Genomic DNA, 23,852 nt, shown 5'->3' with positions numbered 1-23,852 from the left:
GATCCACTCATATTGAGGTGAACTGAGACTTTCTAGTTCCTATGAGTAGCCAGAAAAATCACGTTGCCATCGCGGGAAAACATTACAAGAAGAGAAGGTAGAGCATCGTTAAGAGGACAACCGTTGTGAAAAGGTAGACTACGTTTTGAATGCAAATGCAGCATTGTACATAAATGTCATAAGCTGTTAGTTCATAATTTTCAGCAAACTTTAGTCAGAACTTGCTTTTTTTGTGTGTGTGTGTGTGTGTGTATTATTTACCAGACTTAAAAAGGCAACTATTGCCAGTGCATAGCTAGTTGTCAGGGGTGAAAGTAACTACTGTCTATCTCTACTGTCTTTACTGTAACACGGCCATTTATGTGTCTTTGTACGTAAGTTATTTAACTTATGTTAACATTTTAACTTTGCGTTTAGCCTACAAAGCTTGCAAAGTTTTAAATGTATGTATGTTCATTGGCAAAGCGACATTGATGCCTATGCTGAACTGTACAATGTACAGCAATGCAATGACATTATGGATGACGTCATTATGGGTTGACACTAGCATTATTGTGCTTCAGAGTAGTTAAAAACAAGTTTTAACTAATGTTATTTGTTATTATCACTGGTGTAATACACCACCCATCGAGCACGCCAGGCGACATAAATCAAACAGTCCCACGGTGTTATGTGACCAACAGGTGCATGCTGGGTCTAGCCAATAATGCTAAATGCTGAAATGCTCCTGGTGAGTTCTTCAGTGGTGACTTCTAAGTTCAATGAGGATATTTTACCTTCAGCGAGGACCCTGTGCTAAATGTGACCATAGTCCCTAATGTGACTCTATAGGCTTGTTCTCTAAATGTTTCAGAGGTGCAGTGGGACACAGGCTGAGTGAACTGGTTAAAAGATGCACTGTGAATGATTTGAACCTGAAGCAGAATGTGGAGGACTGTGCGATGCAAAAGCCTCCTAAAATGTCGTCCAGAAAGGTAAGAATAATAATGAGCTCACCTTAACTCTTCATCCAGAGGAGAACGTCAACAACCACCACGCTGCCTAGCAGCATATTGTTTTGAGTGTGTCCATATGTGTGCACGCGCACATGATACTCTCTGTTACTCTCATATTTGTGTCTACTAATTATGTAATGTCAGGCTTTTTAATTAACATGGCTTAATAATGCTTGTTGCACTCAGTCATGTCCATATATATGATGTAATATTAGAATAATCCTCATGTTATGTAATTTCCCTTTAGAATTTTAACAGGACAACAAAAATGTGTACATATGGACTAAAATAATATGACAGTGAATATTTATTGCATAAATGTGAATATGATCCTATGGACTAATTCAAAATAGAACAAACAAGTTGTATTCATGAAAAATGAGTCTAGTTCTGGCATCTAGACGTGTTAGAGAAAAAAGTGGAAACCCATCAGGCTGTGTTTTGTTCAATGTGATTATATCCTCCAGTATCAGATAGAATAGATTACAAGACTGTGGTATATCCCAGTCATTCTTCCCTCAGAGCAGGCTGCAGTTTACATTCCTCTCAGCTGTGATGGAGTTTCATGTTTCTGTTGAGCTCCCAGGCTCATATTCTGCCTGCAGTTATTAAATTATGGTGTTGGGGCCTTTGGAGACTTGCATTTCATCTGTCCACTGCTCACAACACTACTTTCTCTTTCTCATGAACACACACCCACTAAAAGAACAAGGATATTGACACACTAAAAAGGATTTAAGCAAAGCTGTGGTGACATCTAATATTTATAGTCGTCATGGTTCCCCTGTTACCTCCTATGTCTTCTTATTCTATGCTGCACAACCAGACAGACAAGTTTCAGTGTGAAACTGGATTACAAGCAGCACCTGAGGCTGTTTACCCTCTCATCCAAACACAATGACCACAGTCATTTCTGTATAATAGACTCATTGTCCCAGATGTCATTTAACTACCTTATCAAATAAGAGCTTTGTCTCTGCCAGCTTGACATGACACACAATGAACCATGTGTAAATATAGATTAAATACAGTGGGAGCAGATTAAATAATCTTCACAAACAGATGAGCAGATAAATCAAATTTAGCAGAGAAAACAAACTTACTCTGCAGTTTTCCAGCAGAGACATCAAACTCAACCATACAAGATAAAACCATAAGAGGAACAGGACACTAATTCATGGTCTTTGGACTTCTTTGAACCTAAATGTAAAGCCCTCTGGGATGGTGATGTTAATCGAAACCCATTTATCTGGATAATGAATGTCTGAGGTGTCAGCATTTGTGCACACCTGCACTTGTACCAGGGACTGAGGTCTGTGGATGCCCTAAATTCAGTCTGTCTCACTTGATGAACAGATGATTACCTGACTCAACAGTCATGATGGTGATTTTGGTGCTGCTCACTGTGATGCAGCACAGTGAGCAGCTGTATTGCAGTATTGCAGTATAACTCCTCAAGTTATACTGCAATACAGTATGTGAAAGAGTGTGAATGACTGTGAATAGGAGCTGTACACAGTACTTGGCTTGTAAATCATACCACGAGTCACATTAAGTGTTATCACAACATCTGTACCTCAGCAGTTTTCAAACAGTCACAACCTGGAGGAGGGGCATGGCTCCAACGGACCTGCACTGCTGTCACCTTCACTTCTGGCCTCTTTTGGAGGTTTGTTCTCTTCAGGTTGGTGAAACACACGATGAGCTAGGTTCAGGTCAGGTTTGGAGTTGACCTAGTGTGGTGTCTCTAACACCCTTAAAGAAAAGTCATTGTTTTAAAGTGAGCCTGTGTATTAGTGACCAGACCAAACTGTATTGAATTGAGGTGTGTATTTTATTGCTTTTTTTAAAAAAAACATGAAAATGTGTAATTTCTTCTCTCAGAAATTAATCTTGTTTAAACCCTGTAACTGGAAAACAAAAAACAAAAAAATCAAAACAGGAACCACATTTTTATTGTTTACAGTAATATCTACAAATGTTAATTTATCTGTTCATATTAAAATTTTATAATGAATAAAGCTCTTTAAATAGTTTGGGTCTCTTTTTTTTCTTTTTTTTGAGTTATACCATATTTAGTGTTATTGAAAAAGGGTTTGGTTTCTATTGTTGACAGTCTTGCATTTTAATATTGACATAAGGTTCATCCCTTACAACTTAACTTTCACTCTGAAATGTACTTATCCATGTTACTTTTGTGTAATGTGGTAATGATTTAGGCAGCACAAAAAGGTCCCATTGACCATCATGGTGTCAGGCTGGAGGAAGAGAAGGCATTTCAGAGGTCTATGAATCACATTTCTCCAAGGTTAGACACTATAAACTTATTCATACTAATCCTTTAAAAGTGACAGTGTTAGGCAGCCTGACTTCATGAGCAGGTATTCATGAAATCAAGCACTGACTATGTGTCTAGAAATTTGTTAGTTCTTCCACATTCCTAAATGTCCTCACACAGCATTCTCACAGTGTCTGAGTTTCTCAACCTTGTTTTCTCTCACCATCACACACAGATGATTGATGCTGGACGCCCCTCACCTCACTATGCCAACATGGCAGCAACTCAGTTCCTCTAAAACCACAGCTACTCCCTCACTTCTACCATCTTTACTGAAGCCAGGGCAGCCAGATAAAATGGAATCTTTAGAAACACAGAGTTCCTTATAAATAATGACAGTTATATGCTGGTGCTTCTCCTGAGGCAGCGTTGTGTCACTGAACCTCTGTGTAAACCCGTGCAGCTGGTTGTGTCTCTGCAGTTTGTCTCCTCAGCAGGTTTGAGATGATCATCTGCAGGTACAGAGAGCGACAAAGCACTGATGTTGAAGTGCTGACCGCTGGACTGTCGCTCTGACAGTGAACTCCCAGACACAGAGACAGACTCTGTCACTTTGTTTGAATATTCATACAGATTTTTCCTGAAAGCAGTCTTGGTGTTTTGTTCCTTCTTAAAAAGGATTATATAACACTTTGGGAAGAAATGACAACTGAGGATGCCATAGTTGGAGATGAGGATGACCACCATCTCTACAGCGGACAGGTAGACTCCTGTAGTGGTGACGTAGATGGGAACAAAGAGCATCCAGGAGATGAGGTAGAGCAGCATGCTGAAGGTGATGAACTTTGTTTCATTGTAGTGCTCTGGAAGTTTGCGTCCTTTGAAGGCACAGATGAAACACACAAAAGCTAGGACAGCTATGTAACCCAACATCACCCCAAAGGCCAAGTATGAGCCCTCGTGACAGTCCTCCAGCAGAGTGGTTGGGTGCCTGATGGTTTGATTAAATGGGCTTTTGAGGACTAGCCAGCAGATGCAGGTAACTACCTGCAAGGCCACACAGATGCTGACGATGACATAAGGCTGGAAGAGTCTCTGCAGAACCTCCTGTAGCTCAGGGTTGAACTGGAAAGCCAGCAGGATCTGCAGGGTCTTGACTAGGATGCAGGAGACACACAGAGTGAAACTGATGCCAAAGAGCACCTGTCGAGCCTTACACTGGAAACTGTTGGGCCGGCCCACGAATAGCATGGCACTGATGTAACTGATGACCAGAGAGAAGAGGATGGCCTGGCACAGCGGCCCCCCGGCAGCCTTCACTACAGGAGTGTCACGCTGATGTAAAAACAGAGCTGACACCATCAGAACCAGGACAATGCCCAGGGCGGAGAAGGTCAGGAGCACCACAGCAAAGCCGTCCTGCCAGGAGAAGAAAAGCAGGGTTTTGGGGGTGCAGCTGGAGCTGCCTTCAGCAGACCACTCTGCGGCTGTGTCGCAGCTCAGACACTGGTCCATATCTGCAGGAGATGAAGGGGCACAGGGACACACAAAAACAGTCACACACAGGCTCGCAAACATCTCATCTGACTCTTTATGGGTCATTCTCATGTTGATGTCACATGAAGGTTGTGAGGTCACATTTCACTTGTGAGGGTCTCATGACAGTCCTGTGAAAGTTATTAGAGTTACATGATCTGTAGTTACAGGTACAGCCAGACAAGGTTATATTTTAATTTGATCTATTTTATTTTTATCTTTATCTTTATATTTTATTTTTTATCTTTCATTTTATTGTGCTTTCAGTGTATTATTGTGAAGTGGTATGAATTTAAAAGCACAGAGCAGAGCTTTTTCATTGTAGTTTCTTGATTAAACTGTTATTGTTCATAAATGTGTTTGTATGGTAACTTCTCCTTAGGCTTTAGTCAAGGAAAAGCCAAAGAATTCTTAAAGGTCATTGTCCTGTTACACCCCCAGTCCTGTTCCTTGGACGGCTGACCATCTTCACAGCCAACTGGAATAGGTTTATACTGTTTTACCTCAATATATATTAAAAAATTCATGCAGGAGACAGAGGATTCTGTGTGCCTGGGGACATAGAGATGAGTAGGTCTTTAGTTCTTCTCCACCACAGGAGCTCTATTTGCACTCTGACCAGAGGAATGTGGGTCTGAATTTATATGTGGGATCATTGCTCCTGAAGGTCTCTGCTCTGGGGCTTACTCTCTCTAATGGCCACAGAACTAAACTGACATCCTGCTGTCTGTTGTGGTGTAAGTAATGCTCCTGATACGGTGGACCTGTCTCACCTGTCTCACCTGTCTTATTAGAGTAGTAGTTCTCAGTACAGTTAATGCACTCGTAACAACAGGTGTGTTGACCCTCAGCTGTTTTCTTGAACTCTCCAGGGACACAGCTGTTAGAGCATTTTGAGATGATGTTCTGAGAAAAGCAGAGAGACACAATTATGATTATGGACCATTCATTACCCTATTTCATTGTTTTGGGCATATGTTGATTGTATTTTTGAAATTCAATTCATTGTATTTTTGCTGTATCCTACACAACTTAATCCTTTTTTTTAAAAGACTGACACTGGATGTATATTTAAATGAATTTTTTTTTTTAGCTTTGCTTAAATCAGCTGCAGCAGAAAGAGACCCTGCCTTCAGGTCCAGGAACTGTTGGGTGGTGCTCCGGTTGGGGTGGGTGAAGGTGTTGGTGTGTGGGTCGTACTCAGCAACAACATCACTGATGTGGATGTTCTCTCCATCTGACCTCCACATCATCACATCGTAGCCCAGGTTGATGTCTCCATTGCTGTCAAACTTATAACTCTTTCCTCTGAGTTTAAATTCCTGCTTCCTCAGAACCGTCAGCACCTGTGGGACACGACACATTTCATTATCAATTCAGTACCTACAATGAGTCTATTAAACTATCTTTAGCCTTTTGAACAGACACACTGTAGGTATTGATAAGTTTCTCAGCCTATCACACTCAGTCATGGTGGCTGAGAAACCAGAGACCTCTGAGTGACTGTGCAGCCATGTTTTTCTACAATATACAGCCCCTTGGCCATCTGGACTGCAGACATTTGGATTCAGTCTGTATTCTCTTTAGTCAAATACACTAGGTGGTGAAGGTAAGGAGGCAGTTACGGTTTTTGTGGGAAATATGGTCTTACCTCCTGAGAGTCTGCATCCTCAAACAGGGACATTACATTTTGGGTTTCCTGCTCCTTATACTTCATTTAGCTAAATTCAGACCTGTAGTCCTCATTGACACTTTTTTATGCAGTCTACTGTTAACAAAATCAGAATGAACCTTAACATTGTAAAAACAAGATGGTGGCAATCTCTGTCAATACATTCTACAGCCGAGATCAAGATAAAAGTATCACAGGAACAAAACCTGATCAGTTTCTGGTTGAAACTTTCGTCTTACTAACATTTGTTGTTTGATATGACAACAGGACATTACCATTCAGATTTGATTTTTCAGCTTTCTGGACTTTTCTTCATCATTTCACTGAGAGACAAAGAAAGTGAGACCTGCTGTTAGCAGCATGTTAGTAAATGTTAACAGAGGTTCACACAGACCAACAGGTGTGATATTGTTCCTACAGACTAAATGAAACACTCACAGTTTGGAGTATGGAGGAAGGAAAGTGTACAGAGTTACAAAATGTCCAACAATCAGAAAGATTTTAGATGTGTTTCATAGTTATTGCACAGCCATGTTCAGGCACTGAAATAAACAGTTTTATACACTGACGACTTTATCTTGTTAAGTAAAATAAACCTAGTTCCAATACATTTTTTTCAAAAACTACCTCCTGTTCAAAGAGATGGGTTAGTTTTTATACTAATCAGGTGCTACTGATCCCAAACAGCTGGAGAACTTAAACCTGCAGACAAAATCAACACTCGGTTCTCAAGGGGTTAAAATAGAAAAACACCTGTCAATTGTCTTAACCCTGTGTTTATGGTAAGTATTACAAGGTATCATATTTCATTTGACAATGGTCTGTCTCAGCGCTAAAACTTAATCCTCAGCTGTTATCTGAATCTAACCACACCCCTAATCGTAGCAGCATGTAAATCTAAACCCTTATCCTTAGCCTAAAATGAACCCATGTGGACCCTATAAATACCATACAATACAATACACACACACTCATGTATGTCAGTACCTCCCAGGGTTGCACTGTGTCTGGTGTTTTACAGTCTCTGCTCCTGCAGATCGATGCCACAGCCTGAGCAATGGCACTCACAGCCATCTCAACACTGAAGACAGTGTCAGCATGAGATTGTTCCCTGAGCCTGTTCACACCTTCAGACACCAACTCAGTGTCCCCAAAACCTTTACTGGTATTTAGCAGCCTGAAGAACTCCTGCAGAAAGTAGTTGTTCCCCGTGTATTCATGTCCACCTGCCTCCAGCCTGTTCAGGTACTCAAGGAATGACGACAAGTTCCCACTTTTGAAGGTGAATCCCACAATGTGTCCCATGTCTTTCAGAGTTAAGTTTCCTTTCACAGAGCTGGAGGAGGACCAGCTGTCACTGGCGACCCAGACTCTTCTCATGGACTCCATGCTCTCTCCTGCTCTCAGCGTCTGATTCTTCAGCTCCTGGTAAAGGTGCTTCATGTGAGTTGCCTTGGCAAATGACACAATGACCTGTACCTTAGGATTCTTGCGGATGGTTTTGGCAGTTTGTGTGATCACAGAGCAGACATCCTCATTGGTCACAGACTGAGGTAGAATTATTTTGAAAGCCACACAGATTCCCTTTTCAGCAGCCTGGGAAACAAAGTGGTCAAGAGCTGATCGGCCATAATCTCCATCTGTGATAACTATTCCCACCCAGTTCCAGCTGTAGGTGCTGAGCAGACTGACCATGGCAGCTATCTGATGCCTGTCATTAGGAATGGTCCTCAGAAAGGCAGGAAAACGGGCCTTATCACTCAGAGTGACAGCAGTTGATGAGTAACTGATCTGGTGAAAAGAAAAATAATGACATCATTTGCAAAGTGATATGTGTCAAAAAGTTTTGTTTGGTGCTGCCTCACCGGTTTCCTACAGAGCTAACAGATTAGGATTCACAGTGTGTGCGTATACACTGCTTTGGTCGATGTAGCTCTCAGATTTAATGTTGGCAGTGGCCTAAAAGAGATTTTTAGTAGGGCAACTCTAGAGACAGCTACAGGAGCTGCTTGACTTACCTGATGATGATGAACTGATATCTATGAAGTTGAATAAGTGTTTGTCTTGTGATGTTATTGTGTCATTAATGGCATTGGTAAAAATAAATACCTGTATTAGAGTAGTCGGCCGAGGAACGATGGAGGAGGCCATCTTTGAAAAGAGATAGTGTTACCTCCTACCAACACTAAGTGACCACTTGTTATTGCTTGACTAAAGTTGCATACTCAGGTCACGCTGCGACAACTGTTTATGTTCCATTCATCTGTAGCACTTCACCTTGAACCTGTCCTAGCTTCTGTTATCTCAGGACACATTCAATCATTTCTGTGTCCATCAGTCCTCACAGCAGCTGATCCTACCTGCTCTCACAGTGACTAATTTTCCTCTTCCCAACAACTTACCTGAGGAATCATCTTGAGTGTCAGCTGCCTGGCGATGGCAATGGATGTATCAGAGTAAGAGTCGCCTATAACAGCCATGACAGGTGGGCTGCAGGTGGGGGCGCTGCTTCCTGTGTGACAGTAGGTCTGCTGCATGAAATCCGCGGTGGCTCTCAGAGCTGTGCTGACATCAGAACAGGAGTCCAGGATCCGGTAACCTAGAGTGATGTTGATTGCAGTCAGTAGAGGGGACTTATTCATGACCTCCATGGTGTTGATCATGGCCAGAGCCATTGTCAGGCGCCTGTCTTCAAACCTGTGTGAACAGCACACTGTCACCATTCAGACAGAAAGTACAGTAGGCTACATATATGAAGGACAAGAAGGAAGAGAGTGAAGTACTATTTCAATTTCTTTTTTTTTTTGTCACTCAAAATGTTATTATTCAGTTTTGCTCATAATACACAGAACAAAGTACAACAAATATCAGTGTCAGTGACATGAAGACATATGTATTTTTAAAGTCATTTGTAAATATCACCATTTACTTTCATGTCTCAAGTGGTGTCTACCTATACATTGTCCATTTGTCCCATTTCACTTCAAATTCGGCTCGTTGGATTCTCAGTATATGAGTGAGTCTTTTCATATCAAATATTTCTTCAACTGTGTCCAACCAGTTCTTCAAAGTTGGAGGGTCCTCTTTACACCATTTCCTGGTGATTGCCTTCTTGGTCGCTGCTAGCATTACTTTGACCAAATATCGGTCTCCACACTGAACAATTTCCCTTGTCAGATGACATAGGTATAAAATCTCACATGACTTGGGTATTTAGTACCCCAGTATTGTTTTCAACTCCACTCGCATCATTCCACTATTTTCTTATTTGTACACATTCCCAAAAAACATGGATGTGATCTGCATTTTGCTTCCCACACTGTCTCCAGCATATTTGTTGTGTAGGTAACAACCTGACCTTAATCTTAGGAGTAATGAAGAACCAGATTATATTTTTCCAGCAAAATTCTTTCCACATCCTGGAGCTGGTGGTGGTTTGCTGTACATCACATATGTTAAACCAATCTCCAATCTTCAACTAAAATAGTTGAATTTCACTTTCTTTTACACATCTGTCTCTGATATACAGTGTGGAAATTCCCCTGTTGTTTTACAGTGCCAGTGCAGATATCACTCTCCCTGTGTTGTTTATATATGCATTACTCAATGTTAGAAACACTTTATTGAGCTCGTGTGGAAGATCTGGTTTTATATCTTTGACAAAGTAATCTTGTACTTGTAGGACAGAATCGTCCAAGCTGAGTTCTCTCTTTAACTTTAGAAAATGTTGAATTTTACCCCTGTCAATTATTGTACTTATTGCTGTAATGCCCTTGTTACTCCATTGTTGAAACCAGTTATCAATTATCCCTGGTTTAAATTTAGAATCATGAGCCAACCAACTCAAAATTTAAATTTCCCTCCAAATTGTCTTTCCTGACCACTGTGAACCAGATTTCCAGAGTGAATTTTGTGATTGGGTCAAGCGTTTCTTAAACAAATCCCTGTTTGCAATCATAGTACAAACATGACTTCCCTCTGTTGCCCCTCTGCAGCATAGTAGTATTCTAAAAGTTTGGGTAGAGCTAGTCCACCTTTCTCTTTGGGAATCTGGAGGGTTGAGTACTTAATCCTTGGCTTCTTTCCCCCCATGCTATTTCAATTTCAAGACTAATATAAATTTGTAATAAAAATCAAGTAACTGATAAAAATGTTTGCAAAACTAAAAGCTGTTTCTTTTACTTTGACCCTCAACCTGTCAGACTGAAGCTGAAAGAATCAGAAATAGATTCAGATCCACACCCAGTCCCTCAGGGTGTTTTCATGAGCATTAGTCTAACCCACTCAACATACCATTAATACAGGGAGGACAAATCCGGTCTCTGTTTTGGGATATTCCAAATAGTTTAATCATGAAGAGAATATCCTCAGTGACAGAATCTGACTGAGTACATTTACTCAAATAGGTAAATATTTTACTTTTTACTCTTATAGTAACAGTGAATGTGCAGAATTTACAAAAAAGTATATCATCAGTTTATTTTCTTTTAAGGAATATATTGGTTTCAGGTACTGTCCCAGATTAAAGCAGCAGTATGCAAGATCATTCTTAATACTGGAAATGATAGTTTGACAGAATTATCTGAACTTTGTGGCTTTTTCTAAAAAACCACAGCTCATGTTCTGCATCTTTGCTCTGAGTACACTGATGAAAAGTATAAGATGTGGTAAAAAAAAAAAAAAAAACAAACAAAAAAAATAAATATGATTTTAAATAACAGTTAAATGAGCTCAGGCAACCAGACTCCCCTTGACTGACAGAGAGAAATTCGCACATGCTGTTGTCTCAGACTCAAACAGTCTGTTCTATCCAGAAACACAGCTGCACATGTCCATGTCGAAACCTGCACCAGGAGGACAGACCACATCAGTCCATTTCTTAAATCCTTGCAGTGGTAACTGCTGTCTTTTACAACTGATTTTTAAAAAAAATCTTTTAGTCTTTAAACATCTCCATAGTTTTCTCTGAGGCAGTCTGTAGGTTACTGTCTCAGACTCAGACAATTTTTTATAATTAATAATTATATATATATATATATATATATATATATATATATATATATATATATATATATATATATATTGCTCTATATGTTCTTATATTCTTTTCCTTCTTTTCTTCTCCTCTACCATTTTAATCTCTATTCATTTTATGTCTGTAACTTAGAGGAAAGAGATTGACTGTTTTAAAGCCTTGGTCAGAATTATCTCACCTGACACACGGCTGTGGCTGAGGTGCAAAGGAGTCATACTTCTTGGCTACATCTTCATGAATGGGAAAGATTCCTCCAATGATGAAATCTCCTGGGGCTGTAGCTCCCAGCATTATGCCATCATTTTCAGTGGCACATCCTGTTTTCAGAATAGTAAGAAAAAGGGTGATGTGAAAAGAGAGTCCGAGAGCAACCCAGGCCATATCCCTGTCCTCCATGTTCAGTCTCTCAGCTCTCTTCCCCCCTCTCACCAGCCTCTCTGCAGTGTTTCACCTCCGGCAGAGTGATACTCTCCTCTTTAAACATCTCCAGGGGGCCAAAAGAAAATTCTCTCTTGGCCTCCTCCTTCACTGTTCTCATATTCTGCCCTGCAGCCCTGCCCACTTCTTCATGACTGTCAGCAGGTGAGTCACTGTTCTGCAGAAGTAGCTCTCGTCTAATCTGTTGTTGTACATAAACATTTTTCAGCCCTCACAGAGCTGACGATAGAAAATATGATAACAGAACATTTCACCTTTCATTGGCTGGAGGCATGAACACAGCCTGCAATCACACACACACACATACTGTCAGTCCTTTTTACACATAGACACTCTCTCTTTGTGCTCGGTGCCACTTTATTATATGATATTTGCATTAACTAGGAAACTATGGAATAACTGTTGATACTCAACTTTTGGTTCTAACAACACAACTAATTGTTTTTTATATCAAATAATGTGTAAATGAGGACAGTAACTACATCATCTGCATTTTTAAAATTTATCATTCAATCTAAAATGTCAGAAAAAGAGGGGAAATGTCCATCACAGCCCGAAGCAGCATCTTCAGATGTTTTGTCCAAACAAATATAGAGAAAAAAAATCCAGTGACAGAAGAGAGAAAAACAGTAAATCCTCATATTAGAGATCAGACAGCAATTTAAACCATTAATCCATCATCAGAATGGTTGAGTTTCTGCTGGTGGTGATGAACCAGTTCAGGTTCAGTGAGACCCTGCTGAGCACCGGAGCACGTGGAAGAAAGATGTGTCATGTTTCCTCACCTGACGCGTGGGACATTTATCTGGCCCTGGTCTTGCACGTGGACATGATGCTCTGACTGATTTATCAATATATTAAAGGTCATTAATGATGGCTGTGTTCCTCTCCCGTCCGCCAGGAGGCAGCAGTGCGTTAAAGTGTTTCTCGGGGGCCGCACAAGATTGCGCGCTGGCCGGTGTTGTGCCCAAAAGTGATCAGTTGCCAAAAACTGATTTCCGTCCGCGGGAGCGCGCGCAGCCTGTCAGCGCTGCATCGCTTGTTACACGGCTATAGCTGCCTTTATCTGGATCAAACAGCCATATGGTGGAAATACAATAACTTTATGACCGTAGTAATAGCAAAAGTATGTTTTTGTCAAACTTTAAATTTTTTTTTTTTTTTTTTTTTTAACCCTAATCGCAACTGTGGCCAAAGAAGTGTTCGTAGTTTATAGCTTTCTCACTCATGGTAAACATGATTATAGGTAAGACTATAGCATCGGTTTTTATATATTTATATGAGTTTGGTGTGTCTAATATAATTGTTTCTATTTGGAAACTACACTATAAGTAACATGAATTACGGATGCTGTATATATAAAATAAAGAAATGATCTCTTTTGCAATTACTTTCATGACTGCATTATTTTACCTGCTCTATACTTTAGATTGTAACCAACCGTCATTTTTACTGGATTAAATGTCCTTGATGAAGAAATACAACCCATAAAATATACATTTCCACTTGCCAAAAAGTGATTGCAAGGCTTACCTTGGGACCAGAAGCTTTTTTGCCTCAAAATGGCTTAGTTTTCATCATCAACACCATATCTGACAGATTACACCTCAGCTAGCGCTTTTTACCCATTTAAATGCCTTTAAAGGGACATTTCTTTGGACAATAAATTGAACTGGACCAAAAATACTGATGACGTCTATAGGATGGACCAAAGCCGTCTCTATTTTCTCTGCCGGACAATGCTACGAATGTTTTATGAGTCTGTGGTGGCCAGTGCCACCCTTTATGCTGTTGTGTGCTGGGGCAGCAGACTAAAGATGAAGGACGCCAATAGACTTAATAAGCTCATCCGCAAAGCCAGCCACGTTGTGGGAAGGGAGCTGGATTCTCCGACAGTGGTGTCAGGGAGGGAAATGTTGTCCAAGATAAGGACTATATTGGACAACCCTTCACACCCTCTCCATGATGTGCTGATCAGCCGAAGAAGCACATTCAGCAATAGACTCATCCCCCCACGATGCACCACAGAGCGCCACAGGAAATCATTCCTGCCGGTAGCAATCAATCTTTTCAACTCTTCCCTCTAAAATTCAGTCTGTTAAATGAACTCAAATCATATCAATTATGTGTATAATTTTATCTGTACATTGTTATTTAAATGCCTGTAAATATTAACAATGTATATAGTATCCATTTTGAAGGGATATATTTCTTTATATTTTGAAGATTGGGTTATATCATTTTTTTATTTTATTTTTTTTAACTTATCGTTATGTTATTCTATTCCTCTTTATTTATCTGTACTTGTGAAATGGAGCACTGCAATGCAACAATTTTAAAGGATTCTGATTCTGATTCTGATTTGGAAAGCATGCTGTTGAATCATGGACATGCAAAAATCAATGTATATAGTTTTTACCATTGTGTTGTTGGTTGTTGATTAAAAACATCCTGTTTCACGTAAAACGTGTCTGTGTGACGCAAACGTAGGAAGGTAGAGAGGTATTCCATGTATCCTCTGAAGAGGACTCAGTGAAGTGTTATTATCTCTATCAGTCAGTCAGTCAGTCAATCAGTCAGTTTCCTCCGCTTATCCGAGAGTTGGGTCGCGGTGGTGATGATTCAACCACAAAGTCAATCATCGATCTTTGGCCTAAGGTGTTCTGATACCACGAACACTTATGAATCACCCTATGCTCATGTGTGACTAGTCTCAGTTTGGCCATAGATTGACCACAGATTGGTCCAATAACAAAGCACCACTCAGGTTCAGATCGGGGAAGCTGTTCCTCCCAATCACGCCCTTCCAGGTTTCCCAGTTGTTGCCCACTTGAGCGTTGAAGTCCCCTCAACAGAACTATGGAATCCCCAGCCGGTACGCTTTCCAGGACACCACCCAGAGACTCCAAGAAGGCCGGGTACTCCGAGCTGCTGTTCGGTGCATAAGCACACACAACAGGCAGCCTTACCCCCTGCAACTTTCAGCCGCAGAGAAGGCGACCCTGAAAACTCCAACAGTCGGGACTTGTGAGTATCCCCACTCCTGACTGGCGCCTCTCACCCTGGGCAACTCTGGAAAAGGAGAGAGTCCAGTCCCTCTCCAGGAGTTTGGTTCCAGAGCCCATGCCCATGAAATGTACATGTGTTATATATTGTTATATTGCCCTTTAAAGGTATTTAAACAGGTAAAAAAAAAAAAAGGCGAGGTGTAGTCTGTCAGATATGGTGCTGATGATGAAAACTAAGCCATTTTGAGGCAGAAAAAACATACCTTTGCTATTACTACAGTCATAGAGTTATCGTATTTCCACCCTATGGCTGTTTGATCCAGATAAAGGCCGTGTAGCCGTGTGACAAGCGGACAATTCAGCGTCGACAGACTGCGCGTGCTCCCGCGGACGGAAATCAGTTTTTGGCAGCTGATCACTTTTGGGCACAACACCGGAAATTAAAGTGAGTCGGTGACGGAAGAAGAAAAATGGAGGCGGCAGTGTTCATTCTGTCGCTAGTGGACTGCTGTGCACTGATTTTCCTCTCGGTTTACTTTGTATCCTTTAAGCGGTGTATTTAGTGGTGGATATCGTCTTCACCGGGGCTGAATGTGCTTGTCCGAGCTCGGTGAGGCGGACCCGGTGATCCGCCGCGGTCCAAGTGTGGATGAGGCCGGTGTGAGCTAAGATGAGCCGGTTTGTGCCCGCCGGGTGACGGTGAGACGAGGTGTGGTCACGGTAGACTCACAACACTGTTGAGTCAGAACAGCTTCAGATACGACACTGGTCTACAGCTGTCACAGACCTGATATCGACACGGTGCCGCTGAGTGTGTGACTGTTTACCGCTGAGTTGTGAGTCAGCAGATGTGTTGTTACAACTTTCAACTGATCGCTGAACTTCACCGGTTACAACACAGGCAAGGTGAGATACTTCCGGTGTGCAGCAGCTCAGATAAACATGTTAATAACCGAGTATAGAGTGTTGTTGTTTTCTTGACGGTGAGAAAAAGAGACTTTTTTCAGGCGTGTTGTAAAAACTGTGTCAAATTTTGAGGACAGACAAATGAACACATTTTGAATCAGAACCATGTGATGAGTGCAGTAAAACAGACCTACACACGCCTGGCTTTCTGGAATCTGACATGGTCAGCTGTAATGTGTGTTTATCTGTGTGTGTTATACAGCAACAGCAACACTGTGTTTGTTCTCCGCTGACAGTTTACTGATAGCTTTTCTTGACTGAAAACTCAGATTATCACCCTGTCTGATCTAGAGTGTGACTACATCAATGCTCGAGCCTGCTGCTCCAAGCTCAACAAAGTAAGTCAGTGTGGATTATTGTTTAATATCTTTTTTTCTAGCTGCTACAGAGAGAAGTTAATCGTGAGAAGTGTGTAATGTCTGATGTGTGATATGAGTGATGTGTTAACAGTGGGTAATTCCAGAGATGGTTGGCCAGTGTCTCTCCACCATGCTGATGTTGGTCTCCATGCACTGGTTCATCTTTGTCCTCAACCTGCCTGTAGCAGCCTGGAACATTTACAGGTGTGTTTACACTGCTGCTGTTTCCTGCAGTGGCTGTGAGAGAACAGAGCTGGGTAATATGACAGTTTATAGTGTGAGACAACAGAAATATAACTGTACAGGTTATACTGCAGGAGGTACGCCTTTGTTATCACTGCATGATGTAGGCCATTGAAAGTTGATTTATGGTTCCTTAATGGTGATATTATATTTGTCAAAGGATTATTTAAAAGACAGACATTCCTCTCTGGCGTCTCTAATGAATAATCAGTGTCTTGTTATCCATACCTGTCTTCATGTCTTCATTTACTCTCGTCTTGTTCCTGCAGGCACATGAAGGTTCCGATGGGAAACATGGGCGTGTTTGATCCCACTGAGATCCACAACCGAGGTCAGCTCAAGTCCCACATGAAGGAGGCCATGATAAAACTGGGTTATCACCTTCTCTGCTTCTTCATTTATTTGTACAGGTGGGAGCAACAGCACCTATAGACACATTTAGTTATGTGTTGACGTCTTGCAGCAGGCAGCTCTCTGTCTTTATGATAATGGTGCCTGTTAGTATTAACACATACCTCACCTGCCTTATTTTTTCAGCATGATCCTGGCTCTGATCAACGACTGAAGCACTCAGCGACCTCTCTGACCCCAGCTGCCAAATTCCAAACTCCAGGGTTTGCTGTTTTTCCCCTCACATCCCACTCCTGTACTGTATGCATCAAATATGTCAGAACAGCAGATAGAACATGTTTGCTACCACTGTCCTGAGCTTCACTGTTATCAGAATCCCAGAGTTTTACCTTTGATACAAAACTGAACTTGATATTTAACTATTTAACATGTCAGTACCATCATGACTATTGTGAGGGGAACCTCTGTGTATTCCACAGCTTCTAGTGGCTGTAAGAAACATTGTCACTGTGTAGTGAGGAAGATTCCCTCAGCAGATAGAGACAGTGAAGAGGTCCTATATTACAGTACTAACAATAACATCAAGAGTTTCTGTCTGTTTCTACATCAGGTGGAACACCTGAGTGTTTATTACCAAAGCCAAATTGGGGAAACTCCAGTATCACCTCGATCCCAAAACACAGCATGACTTCTTTTGCCCCCTCCCTGCCCTCTGACACACCACTGTAGTCTCATGTCCAGCACCTCTGTACTTTTGCTTTGCCATTTCAAAGTCCAGATTTAGACTCCAGTACTATGAAAGATCGAACACCTACTGTAGGTGATGTTGTCACAGCAACAGGAACAGCTGGGGTCGCAGCAACCTCTTGTGTCTGCATGCTGTAATTGGCTGATAGCAAGTACGCGTACAGATGTACCTAATAAAGATGCCACTGTGTGTCTGTAGTGGTCATTTTGTTTGATTGGCAGGAGGCAGACTGAGGACAGGGCTGCTTAGTGTCTGTCACCATTGCTCATGTCATTCAGTGTCTGTTCAGCTGACTCAGCGTGTTGAATTAGGTCGTAAAGCTGATGAAAGTAAAACTTGGTAATGCCATTTGCAATTTCTTGTCCAGACATATTCTCCTGATGAGACTCCATGATGAGACTGCTGAGCCAGACTGAAAGTAAAACATAAAGTAATAATAGTAACCTCTATCTGACACCTCTTAAAAACAAAGTGCTTTACAGTAAACAGCAATTAAGAAGTAAATAAAATCCAAACCATGTGAGATGAACAATTAGAGCAAACACCATCAGTTAGAACTGCTGTAAAATAACAGAGGGTTTTAATTTAAATGACGACACTGACTTAGTGCAAAGTGTGTGGACAAGGTTCGGGTTGGAGAGCACTGTCTACCACCTCCCCATCCTCCTCCCAAATGTGTTCTGTCAGGTTCATGCAGTGACTGAAGTCCAGAACAAATTATTTCAATCATGTCAGTCTCCCACTGACTGGATGTAGTGGTCCTGTGTGTGTGTTCTCTGGACTCCTCCAGCTCTCTCTCCCACTTTACTGTAACAAAATGATTTAAAGCTTGACTGACCGATTTGATCAAAGTATCAGAGGTTTTCTGATGCTCAGATGTTTGTGATGGTACTGAAGTGAAGTAAAACTCTTGTTACTGTGACAACAGCTGAGGAGCTGTCTTCCTGTTCTGAGACTTTTTATGCATACAGGAGCTCCCAGCATCACACTCCATCACTGATCACCAACCACAGCTCCGCCTACACACCGACAGACAGACAGACAGACAGACACACACACACACACACACATTGATAAATTTTTGTGTGTATTCATCACACACATCACTGGTAGAGTGAAGGACTATCACACTAACACACACTCATCAGTCCTCTCAGTGTATGGTGGTGCTGTGCTGGAAGGACACAGGACACATCACAGCTGGATCCTGAACTGGGCAGTTAGGGGTTTGGCTATGAAACAGGCTGTTGAAAGAAATGATACTTTATGTAAGTGATGTCTGTTGTGTTATTACTGAGTAAGTGGCAGCAAGGAACCAGCAGGTATCTCAGCCACTCACTGAGATGAAGGATGTGTGCTGTCCTCTGTGTTTGGTGAGACAGAGCAGTCCTGACTGTATAGGTAGTTCATCTCCTCAGTGGGTGAACCGCTAGTGAATGAGTTCATGTCTGATTCAAACTATAATGTCTTCTGCAGTGTTAAGTTTCTGAATGGGAGGTAAATGTGGTGTTTCATAAATAAACATGAAAGACAAGTTGCTTGTCTTCATTTTCTTTAATGGGACTTATACTTGTTCAGTTGTTTCTTTGGAGCTGAAGTTTAAGATAAGATAGACTTTATTTATCCCACTTGTGGGAAATTCACGTTACAGCAGCAAGAAACAAGGGTGACCAAAATAGGAAAATAGAAAAATAAAAAAATATAATATAGAAAGGCACAGAAGTAACAAAGTCACAAAGTTAAAGTGCAGCAATTAGCATTTGGAAAAAAAACAAGTGTCTGTAATAAATAGAAAAATGTGCAGTTGTGAAATGTACAGTCATAAATATAGGAGAAATGGTGATAATCATTGAGGTAGATGAAAATTTGTGCAAAAATAAAGTAACCAGAAAGTCCAAAGTTTTATGGTTTATAGTTGGGTCAGTCTGGTGCTGTACAGCCTGATGGCTGTTGGAATGAATGACCTGTGGTAGCACTCCTTCTTGCACCGTGGATGTAGCAGTCTGTTGCTGAAGGAGCTACTCAGGTCTCCCAAAGTCTCATGCAGGGGGTGGGAGGGGTTGTCCATGATAGATGTCAACTTGGCCAACATCCTCCTTTCACCCACCTCCTCAATGGAGTCCAGAGAGCAGTCCAGGACAGAGCTGGCCCGTCTGACCAGCCTATTCAGTCTCTTCCTGTCTCTCTCTGAGGATCCACAGTTCCAGCAGACTACTGCATAAAAGATGGCAGAGGCCACCACAGAGTCATAAAAGGTCTTTAGCAGTGACCTGCACACTGTGAAGGACCTCAGTCTTCTCAGCAGGTGGAGACGACTCTGGCCCTTTTTGTACAGGGCGTTGGTGTTATGAGACCAGTCCAGTTCATTGTTGATGTAAACACCCAGGTATTTGTACTCCTCCACGATCTCAATGTTCAAACCCTGGATGTTCACCGGTGCAGTGCGAAATGACTTCCTGCTGAAGTCGATCACCACCTCCTTCGTCTTGCTGGGGTTGATGTGCAGATTGTTCTTACCGCACCAGTCGACAAAGTTGGTGATGACCTCCTTGTACTCCAGATCGTTCCCCTGAGAGAGACACCCAACAATGGCTGTGTTGTCGGAGAACTTCTGGAGGTGGCAACTGTCAGTGTTGTGTCTGAAATCCGATGTGTACAGGGTGAAGAGGAAGGGGGACAGTACTGTACCCTGCGGGGCTCCCGTGCTGCAGACCACCACATCAGACACACAGTCGCGAAGCCTCACATACTGTGGTCTGTTGTTGAGGTAGTCGGTGGTCCAAGTAGCCAGGCTACAGTCCACCCCAACTCCTTCCAGCTTCCCTCTGAGCAGAGATGGTTGGATGGTATTGAAAGCACTGGAGAAGTTGAAGAAGGTGACTCTCACAGTGCTCGCAGTGTTCTCCAGGTGTGAAAGGCATCTGTGCAGCAGGTAGATGACAGCGTCTTCCACACCAATGCTGGGTCTGTAGGCAAACTGCAGGGGATCCATCACATCACTCACTAGGTGACGGAGCAGTCTTTGGAACTGGGACCATGCAGGATGTTTTCCACAGGAGCGGAGCTTTCTCCAGACGGAGGCTCAAGTTAAAGATGTGCAGAAAAACCCCACAGAGCTGATCTGAACAGTCCTTGAGCAGTCTGGCACTGATACCATCAGGGCCCATAGCCTTCCTCGCTTTGATCATCCTCAACTCCCTCCTCACCTGGTCAGATGTGATGGAGAGGCAGGGAGGGGGAGTGACCCCTGCTGTGAGTGGTGTGTGGATCTCCCTGGTGGAGTGTGAAGGGAGGGTGGAGTGGGGTGTTGAAGGTGACAAAGGAAGAGGGGTATGAATTTGAGGTGCATTTGTGTGGGTGGGGGAGGGGACAGGGACACAGTCAAATCCGTTGAAAAACAGGTTCAGTTCGTTTGCCCATTCTCTGTTTCCAGATTCTGGGCCTCGTCCACTGTCCTTGCCGTGTCCAGAGATGGTTTTTAGGCCTCTCCAGACCTCTCTGGTGTTGTTCCCCTGAAGGCGCTCCTCCAGCTTCTTCCTGTAGCTGTCCTTGCCCCTTCTTATCTCCCTCCTCAGTTCCTTCTGCACCCTCTTTATCTCGTCCTTATTCCCAGTTTTAAAAACCCACTTCTTCTTGTTCAACAGGGTTTTTAATTCTGGGGTCACCCAGGGTTTTTTGTTGGAGAAACACAGCACCTTCTTTGTAGGTACAGTGTTCTCCATGCAGAAGTTTATATAGTTCGTGATACAGGTTTTCAGACTGTTAATGTCCTCCCCATGTGGACCACACAGCACCTCCCAATCTGTGGTGTCAAAGCAGTCCCTTAGAGCCATACTGGCCTCCTCAGTCCGTCTCCTCACATACCTTTTGGTAGGTGGTTGTTTATTTACCATAGGTATGTAGGTGGGAACCAAATGCACCAGATTGTGGTCAGATCAGCCCAGTGGGGGGAGGGGTGAAGAGCTGTATGCATCCTTGATGTTTTCATACAGCAAGTCCAATGACCTGTTGTCCCTGGTGTTGCATTTCACGTATTGAGTGAAAGTGGGGAGAGTGGAGGACAGGGAAGCATGGTTGAAGTCACCGGAGATCAGTAGCAGGGCCTGGGGGTGTGATGTCTGGAGTTGTGATACATCAGTGTGCAGGAGCTCGCAGGCCGCAGTGGCATCGGCTGAGGGGGGTGTACGCAGTTATGGCTATAACATGCGAGAACTCCCTCAGGATATAGTACGACCGCATGCTAACTGCTAGCAGCTCAATGTCCCTGTTGCAGAACTGCTCCTTTACCCTGATGTGACCTGGGTTGCACCATCTGTCGTTCACAAATATCACAATGCCCCCTCCTCTCTTCTTACCGCTCTCCTTGGCTTTCCTGTCCGCTCTCACGACCTGAAACCCGTCCAGTGAAACGTGCGAGTCCAGAGTGAGTTCATTCAGCCACGATTCAGTGAAGCACATGCTACACTCCCAGTACTCTCTCTGCAGCCTGATTAGCGCCGTAAGTTCTTCCATCTTCGCGGGTAGAGATCTCACGTTCCCCATGATGACAGAAGGTATACAAGGTTTATACCTTCTCTTCTTGTCCCGGCGCTTAACTCCAGCTCTGCAGCCCCGTTTTCTTCTCCTTAGTTGCACGGGGATCTCCGATCTTGTTCTCGGGAGTACCTTTGTGTTGCTCAGTGCTAACAGCTGATCCCGGGTGTAAACAGTGGAGCCGTGGCTGAAGGGGTCTCCGGATGCCGTTTCAAAGTCCAAACAGTAGAAATACACATATTACTAACCTCGCCAGTTGTACATCCATAGGAGTAAACTTCCGACCGAGGTTGGTGACAAGTACAAAAACACATAAAAACAACGAGAAACACTCGGAGCTACTGTAACTAGCAGCCGACGTGACCGGCGCCATCTTGAATATGTAAGTTTGACCTCTTCTGTGTTCTTCTTCTCCACTTTATTCTGACCTCTCCCTCACACTGACTGACTATTGGAGAAGTCATTTTAGCTGTGTTGTCCTTATGTCGTCATCACTCACATCAAGCATCAGAAACTACCTGAACACTATAAAAGTGAAATACTACAGAAAGAACTTGTTATAAGATAAATGTATAAATAAATATTATAGGTTTAAATCATTTAGATAGCTTTATAAAACACTACATCACTGTTATTATCATCAGAATGATAATAATAATATTGTCATTAGTCTCCTGTATTTGATGTCCAAGATTGGTCTTTGTTAAAGCTGGTTTCAAGTTAATATGGAGCTGCCGTCATAGCAACAAGTCTGTAACCATTAACACTGACAGTATGATAGACTCAACTTTACTTCAGCTCCTGTGCAGCTGCAGTTACTGTGTCCCTGTTGCATTAAAGTCCTTGTAGACACATAATTTATGTCTAAACACATAATTTATGTCAGAAAATAGTTCCTGAAAACATATTAAGTCCCTAAACTATGTGTTACTGGATTGTTCAGTTAGACAGTTTCACAGTTTTCCATCAGTTTTCATTCTCTTATGGGAGGGTCTGCGTGATGACACACTGAAGCCACCAGGCCACCAATCAGCAAATAACCCCACCCCTAAGACTGTAACCACTATAAATAGCAGCGCTGCATAAGCATTCACAGCGCTTTTCCTGCTAAGTTTTTGTGAGTGTTGCAAGCTAGCTATGTTGACGTCCAGCAAATGCATCTTCCCTGAATGGTAGAGTTTGTGGAACAGCCCGGCCATAGCCTTATTTAAATTTTCAAAGTCAGCAAGAGGAGGTGGATGAAGTGACTGTTTCACTCCGGTTAGTTGTACAAGGTTTCATCGGCGACAAAAGGAATCCACTGGAAATCCTCTGTCATTTTCGAATGAGACTTTTAAACTGAAATTTAGTTGGCACATATCTCTGTGGTGTGACTAACTCAGAACACTTTAGTATTACTGCTTTACACAGACTTTAATGTTAAACCTGCAGTATCAGGGGAGAAACACAAACTACAGGAGAGAGAGAACACAAATTTGATGCAGTAGTATGATAAAAATGTATGGAGAGGGAGAGAGGAGCTCAGTGCATCATGGGAAGGTCCCCTGCAGTCGAGGTCTATAGCAGCATAACTAAGGGGTGGTTCAGGCCTTATCCAGCCCTAATTTATAATCTTTATCAAAGAGGAAAGTTTTAAGCCTACTCTTAAAAGTACAGAGGGTGTTTCTGCCTCCTGGACCCAATCTGGAAG

The 23,852-nt window shown here is 42.4% G+C and overlaps 2 protein-coding genes across 5 annotated transcripts; one reads left to right on the top strand and one right to left on the bottom strand.

Annotated features, from left to right (window-relative positions):
- Positions 1–2,810: 2,810 nt before the first annotated feature.
- On the bottom strand, positions 2,811–12,127 carry gprc6a (G protein-coupled receptor, class C, group 6, member A). Its single transcript, XM_018680699.2, has 6 exons — positions 11,695–12,127; positions 8,884–9,178; positions 7,469–8,272; positions 5,940–6,155; positions 5,592–5,715; positions 2,811–4,790 (listed from the first exon to the last, which is right to left on the bottom strand). The coding sequence occupies exons 1-6, from the start codon at positions 11,910–11,912 to the stop codon at positions 3,673–3,675; spliced, it is 2,775 nt and encodes a 924-aa protein (XP_018536215.1). The 5' UTR covers positions 11,913–12,127; the 3' UTR covers positions 2,811–3,672.
- Positions 12,128–15,362: 3,235 nt separating this feature from the next.
- cnih4 (cornichon family AMPA receptor auxiliary protein 4) lies at positions 15,363–19,163 on the top strand. 4 transcript variants are annotated; one of them, XM_018680704.2, is made up of 5 exons: positions 15,363–15,501; positions 16,198–16,266; positions 16,379–16,491; positions 16,800–16,940; positions 17,068–19,163. In XM_018680704.2, exons 1-5 carry the CDS (start codon positions 15,433–15,435, stop codon positions 17,093–17,095), a joined length of 420 nt encoding a protein of 139 aa, XP_018536220.1. In that variant the 5' UTR covers positions 15,363–15,432; the 3' UTR covers positions 17,096–19,163. The 4 variants fall into 4 exon arrangements, with proteins under 4 accessions (XP_018536220.1, XP_018536222.1, XP_018536221.1 ...); XM_018680706.2 differs by having other exon boundaries at positions 15,435–15,501; positions 16,392–16,491; XM_018680705.2 differs by lacking the exon at positions 15,363–15,501 and adding an exon at positions 15,522–15,868 and having other exon boundaries at positions 16,220–16,266.
- Positions 19,164–23,852: the final 4,689 nt, after the last annotated feature.

Source organism: Lates calcarifer, linkage group LG15 (genome assembly GCF_001640805.2).
Source record: "Lates calcarifer isolate ASB-BC8 linkage group LG15, TLL_Latcal_v3, whole genome shotgun sequence".
Lineage (NCBI taxonomy): Eukaryota > Metazoa > Chordata > Actinopteri > Centropomidae > Lates > Lates calcarifer.
This window is presented reverse-complemented; position numbering and strand designations above follow the sequence as displayed.